The 6,834-nt window shown below is 43.2% G+C and overlaps 1 protein-coding gene across 1 annotated transcript in view; it reads right to left on the bottom strand.

The window, feature by feature from the left end:
* Window positions 1-3,567: 3,567 nt before the first annotated feature.
* NDUFA4 (NDUFA4 mitochondrial complex associated) overlaps window positions 3,568-6,834 on the bottom strand; it is a 4,265-nt gene continuing 998 nt past the window's right edge. Inside the window, exons 2-4 of the mRNA XM_072426028.1 lie at window positions 5,054-5,142; window positions 4,909-4,969; window positions 3,568-3,924 (exon numbers count right to left, since the gene is read on the bottom strand). Coding sequence (XP_072282129.1) covers window positions 3,868-3,924; window positions 4,909-4,969; window positions 5,054-5,142 — 207 coding nt within the window. The 3' untranslated portion in view covers window positions 3,568-3,867. The remainder of the gene's footprint in view (window positions 3,925-4,908; window positions 4,970-5,053; window positions 5,143-6,834) is intronic.

The following is a 6,834-nucleotide window of genomic DNA, read 5'->3' on the forward strand; positions in this document are numbered from 1 at the left end:
TTCATGTGATAAAATCATAAGACATATAAAAGTTGAGCGCAACATCAATAGTAAAATTTCACACCAGAGCAAAAAGAGGAAATTTGCACTGACATTCTGCAGCAAATTGATGTGGACCCGGAACCTTTTTCATAAAGTCATGACTTGTGAGGAAACCTGGATCTTGCAGTATGATCCTGAAACCAAACCACAGTCACTGGAAACCCCTTCATCACCAAGAACCAAAAAAGTTCAAATTCACAGCCATGCTCGTCATGTTTTGTGACATGAAGGCGTCATTTTGGCAGAATGGGTTCCAGAAGTCACAACAGTGACTGAACGTTATTATAAGGAAGACAAAGCTGAGAGAAAGAGTCAGGAAAAGATGGCAGAAATGTGGGAAATGGTTTGATTCTTTATCAGCACAATGCTCCTTCTCACACAGCACTTTCTGTGACCGACAAACACATTACTACGCTGGAACATCCTCCATATTCACCAGATTGGGCACTTTGGGGCTTTTTCCTAAATTAAAATCAGTGAATAAGGGAACATGATTTCTGTGAATGGATGCAGGAAAGAGTAAAAACATCAGATATCAGAAACTGATCTGCTCCACACCTTTTACCAATGGTAAACAAGACGGCATCATTGTGAATGGAGAGAATATTGAAGGGGACAAACATAAGAATTGTCATAGAAATAAATAAAAGTCTGTTATTATATTAGTCTCATTATTTAATAAACAGACCTCGTATGCTCCTCAGCGATGGAGGAACTCTTCTCAGTGGTCGTTTCTGATCCAATTTACTTCTTAAAGCGGAGCTAAACCCTGTCCTATTACCAGTGTGGGTGCCATCTTTTTCCTTCGTTTCCTCTGCAGCCTAATCTTGGGCCATCTTGATTTTCCCTGGATCACCCAGGTTTTCCCATGATAGTCTATCTTCTCCAGTGTTAGAGAGCTTTATTATATCAGGCCCATTTTGTGTTTGGCATGACCAACCAGAATAGTGAGGTGCTGGTGGTGTTTACCACTTACCTTGAACTCTACCATCAATGATCATTGGCCTGATGGGCCGGTATCTATGGGTTTTGTTTTTTTTGTGCGCAAAAATTCCTCTAGCATAAAAGTATGATCATAGTTCATGGAAGGTGAATGGGCAATGTAGGTAACCTCCATCCCAGCTTTATCAACTGGTTTCAAGTTGATTTGTTATTACTTATTGGGTTTTTGGCCCAAAAAGAGAAGTTTTGGCAGAAATAAAAACCATTAGCACCGGCCCTAGGTTTTGGCTTATTTCTCTGTGCCATGCATCTGTTGCTGATTTTCAGGCAACCTGTATCAAGAAAATTTGGGGCCAATTTTTTGGGAGACCAGGAGGCCATGTATACAGCGACCCCTGGGACCCCTTGTATTTACCTCCACCTCCCCATTCCAAAGAAATTGGGGTTCAGGTAAGGCAATCAGACAGGTATATACAACAGAGCGAAACGCGTAGGACCCAGCTGTATGCAAAATGCCATGTGACTGAGGCGGGTGAAGTGATTGTTATACTTAAGCCTTGGATTCTTTTATTCTTTTGAGATTGGTGTATGAAAATACATTGGACAGTCTACACCGGTGTTTCTTGACCCTTTTACATAGGGGGAACCCTTGAAAAAACTTTCAGATCTTCAGGGACCCCCTCCTATAAATATGTTATGCACAGCTCACAGTAAATTAGTGCGGTGGTCAATAGGAAGAATTCCTCTTTCATTGTTAGTCACTGGAAAGAATGTCACCCTTACCCTAAAGATCATTGGTGTCACCCAAACTGACCTGAGAGGGACAAACTGCTTGTTGCTCAAAGAACCCCCAGCAACCTCTGGAGGAACCCAGAGGAGAAACACGGATTTATACTATTACTTCGCTCCATCGTAGTCAAGAGCGTCATGTGATCAAAGGATAAAAGTGGACAATGTGCCAGGACAGCTTAAGAGAACCTTTGGATTGGCCTGGCATCTTGCAAATACTGCTGCAGTGTGCTCCGGTATCGTTCTCTCCGGGTGCGAGAGGCTTGGAGTAGGTGAGGATGATGCATTTTCCTGATAGGCGGTGTACCGATGCTCAGCAAGTACAAAGGAACAAGCGTGCGAAGACCATTGTAGTCATTCTGTGGGCTCTTCTTATAGGCGAGAGGCAATGTAGAACTCGGGAGGTGAAAATATGTGGATGATGTGCCTCTATAGACATTTATTAGTGTTTGTTTTGCTTTTGGAGTGTGCATAAATCATTATTTAAGCACCTAATTGTAAACTAATGTTACAGGGCAGAAGGATTAGAATGTAATATCTTGTAATGATACCCTATGATGACATTGTAGGGGGAGATAGCCACAAGTGTCCCCTGCATTTTTTTATCTGCACCTCTCCAGGAAAGGACAGTGGAGTGTGACAGTTAAAGTTTTGTGAGCTTGCAGGTAGTAATCTAGGGACCCCAGAGCAATGCTTCTTGCCATGTAAGCAGCACCACCATGTTTAATTATGGGGTATGGGGGTAATTGGTCTTGCAACAACAACCACATTTCTTAAACTTGTGACCCATATCTTGAGATTGTTAAAAGTTAGAGGGCTGAAATCTTGGTTAATAATATCTAAAGTGGTACCCTGAAAACTTCAAATCCCTACAACAGATTAGGAAATATAAAGGTTTAGACAAAGCGAGTTGTTAGGCTGCAGAATAGGATAAGCAGCCTTTACACACACAGCTATCACACTGTACTGCTCAGGTCATTATACATGCCCCCTCTGGGGGGCACAATTTCACCAGGCAGCTTATTTTGAGCAGAAGACCAGCACTAATATGTGCAATGCACAGAGCCGGTCACTTCTTTCAGACATTGGACTTCCAAGAGAGATTCATACAAAGCAGCTGAGCAGAGTAATTCTGTACTTTGCTACAGCTCTATGAATCTGGAGGCTTAGGAGGTCCTGGGTATCCTCAGTAATCCTACCCCTGGGTAACACATAATCTGCTGAAAATTTACTTTATAAAATCTGGCCATAGGAAAACCACACAGGGCACCAAATCTGGCCATTTGATGTGACATAGTCAGAGGGCCAGCAATGAGCCGTGTACCAGGGTATATTAAGGGAACATGGAGAAACGGACCATAGAGCAATGGAAGTCGGTTGCCGAGTCTGATATCTTTCCGATCATGTGGATGGCCAGGTGTGTCATTTACCTGAGAAAGACATGGCAGCAGGATGCCCTATGGAAAGAAGGCAAACTGGTAACGAAAGTTTAAGAATCTGGTACTAGACCACAGGACACCTTTAAAGGTCTTGTGAAGGCCATACCTTAACTGGTCACAAGGGGGAGCTACACAACAAGGTGGTTTACATTTAGGCTGATCAGTGGATGTACATAAAGATAGATAAAAATCACAACTAAATGCTAAGATCAGACAGGTGGCATTGACCAGCCCTGGGCACCTACAATAGAATACAAGGTGCCAAGGAGATTTACCAATTACTAAATTTAAAAAAAACAAACAAAAAAAAAACCCTCCAAACGGCAATGTGTCCAAATAAAAACAGAAGACACTGTTGTCATTTAAACAAACATCTGTATTTTACATGTACTGAGCACAAAGCTCCTGAGCTGGGCTGTCTACATCACCAAGAAGCGCGTGCAGAAGATTTCTAAGCAGTCATAAAACAGACTCGGATTTTATTGGTTTAATTGCATTAAGCACAACTAAACACATCACCAAGACAGACAGAGCTGTGTCAATTCAATTAACAGATCTGATCTGATTAAATAGAGAAGGGAATGGCATGGTCATTCCTGGACAGGATGAAAACAAGCTCCAGTGATTGGCGGACTCTGGAAATGGACGAGCGGCTTTAGTAGTCGGGTCCTTCCTTCTTCAGGTTCTTGTAGTCCACTGTCTCGTTGTAAAACTGCAAAAGAGGAGACGGAAGGTCAGAATGCGGAATACCCAGAAATCATAGCCACTGTTTCCAACCAATCGGCTGTAGCAGAGGAGTCCTCTACCTTATACAGCTACTACAGGAGATAACTGATTACCTGTAGTGACGCCTGCAGGTGACAACTGGTACTGCCCATTAACTTTACGTGAGCTGTACATTCCATGCACTAAAATCTAATTCTCTCACCACCAAGTATATTCAAATGTTTGCCATGTCCATACCACTGTAATATAATTATTTGAGTTCATTTACAGATAACATCCTTATTTAGATTATGTTGAAATGTATCTGCATACACTATTTATGTATACCATACTGTAACTATCTTTAATATGATATACCCAGTGTGAGTCTCTATATCCCCTGATAAAGCCAATGTGCGAAACGCATCGGATACAAGACATTTACCTCTATGAACATGTTACTGTGACATGTAAATACTGTTATCTCATCTGGGATTTATACTGTATCCAAACAAGCCCACTATGTTCTGTTTTTTAATTATTGAAATTAAAACTGTAATATTTTATCTCTACAAGTTTGCACAAACAAGCCTTTTCTTCCCATTTTTGTTTGCATGGTTTAACTTCGAGGCTTGGCAAACATCTACTACTTTTTAGTACTTGGCTCCCTAAGTAATACACCTGATAAGATTTGTTACCCTTTGAGATCTTGGGGGGGTATTTGGATGTTCTGCTTTAAAAGAGAACCTGTTACTTCGCCCATTTAGGCTGCATGCCCTTAAAGGGCCAGGACACCCCACCGTCTCCAACTAATGACTGTAAAAGTTCTTATTGTAAAATGAGCGTAGGGACATGATAGCCAAGGTATTCAATGCAAAGTCCCCCCCGGTATGCAGCAATATGTGCGGTCAGCTGCGTAATATATTGGCGCTATATAAATGGCAAATATTAATAATAATGAATCTCAATGTTTCATCTCATCAATTCACACCTTGTACTGGTAGTTGGGGCTGTACTTGCTCCAGGGTTGGGGGTTGTTCTTCTTGTCCCAGCTACAATATAAAGGGGTAAAAGAGAGTTATTACAACAAATAAAACATTTTATAACTTATTTTTATAACTTAAATATAAACTTACGAGACTTCTGGGCTTGTTGTAGTCACTCGCAAAGCGTACAGAAGTGAACCAACACCTCCGCAACCCACAAACAGGAACAGAGGAATCAACTGAAAGGAGAAGAGATAGGAGGGGACAGAAAAAAATATTATTAAACAGGATTTATATAGCGCCAACATATGACGCAGAGCTGTACATTAAATAGGGGTAGCAAATGACAGGCAGAGACAAACAGTGAAACAGAAGGAGGAGAGGACCCAGCCCAGAAAAGCATAATGTGGGTATAAACTCCTGGCAAGAATAATGCGGTTCTTGTTGTGGGGCTCTTTGCAGACCCTGGTAGTGGGAGCATGGATATGCTTATGGAGTATCCTTACTGATGGGGGCAGCATTCAGTATTTCAGGTTTTTTCAGCTACTGAGAAGGGGCCCATTCACATTGTTTTAATCCAATGCATGCATTTACTTTTGCACACAGGAAATGCTGCATCATCAATAATGCCTCAGGCACAAAACTGCATGTGTGGTGGTGAGCTGCACTGCAGGTGCTTTGGCAGCTAGCGTACATATACATTGAGGGTCGTTCTAAGGAGACAGCAATGCAGTATGTATGGTGCATTACACTTGCAGAATGACAGAGTGCAAACACAGTGCAGTGTTCTCCTCCAGCCCCTTTTAGCTGGGCGAACCACCCGGCTGTTCTTGGGTGGTTGCTGAAATGTTGGGTCACAATACAGGGGCTGCCACCCTCCTACAGCTTCTTCCCAACCAGCTTAAAGAATTTCTGTGTTGAACACCCATGGGGTCCCTGGATCTATCCGGGGTTCCTCCAGTGATGGGAAAGACCTGAAACACTGAATGGGCTGCTGCAGCCGGCTTGGAGCTCAAAACTCTTGAGCTGAAAAATGGACGACGCTTCTATTATTCATAGCCAATGTTCTCCAGTTACCCCCTTTGCAAATATAAAGGAAGTCACCCCAATGTTACCATACTGTGCACCCCCAAAGCTACCTTCTCCTATACCCCCATTGTATTGTGTGCCCTTTCCGATAGCACCCCACTAAACATCCCATCCTACAGCCCCAAGGTGACCCCACTATACCACCCCATTGTCCCCCTCGTCCTATAATCCCAATATGACCCCACTGTACAAAAGCAATGTCACCTCATTCTATAGACTCAATGTCACCCCATTATATACCCCCGGTGTCACCTCATCCTACAGCCCTAATGTGCCTTCACTCCCCACAATGTCATCTCATCCTGTAACCCCATGGGGACCCCACTGTACCCCCGAAATGTCACCTCACAGGCCCAGTGACACTTGGCACCCCCAATATCACTGTATCTTATGGCCCAAATGTGACATTGGGGGTGTACAGTGAAGTCACCTTATCCTATAGCTCCAAGGTGACCCCATAAATGTCCCCCAAATGCCATATCACTATATACCCCCATTAGGTCTTCTTATCCTATTTAGCCCCAAGGTGACCCCCTGTACCCCCCAATGACACGAGTGATGTGCACACTGGGTAAATATTGGAGACGTGTGGGGGCAACAACTCTCTGACCTTCACAGCCATACTATGAGTACTATAGACGGCAATATATTTTAACTCCTTCCTCTTCCCAGCAGTAATATAAACCTTTCCTCCGACAATCCAGCTTGTCCTGTTCTCATTTATCAGCCACTGTTTATAGCTCAGCTGGAAGCTGTACAAAGCACTCCCTGAGCTACGTGCGGAGTGCAGCGTGCCGCTGTCAGGTGACCAGGAGGAAGCACCGTGACAACAAAACATGGGG

The sequence above is a fragment of the Pyxicephalus adspersus genome, chromosome 11 (assembly GCF_032062135.1).
Source record: "Pyxicephalus adspersus chromosome 11, UCB_Pads_2.0, whole genome shotgun sequence".
In the NCBI taxonomy this organism is placed as follows: Eukaryota; Metazoa; Chordata; class Amphibia; order Anura; family Pyxicephalidae; genus Pyxicephalus; species Pyxicephalus adspersus.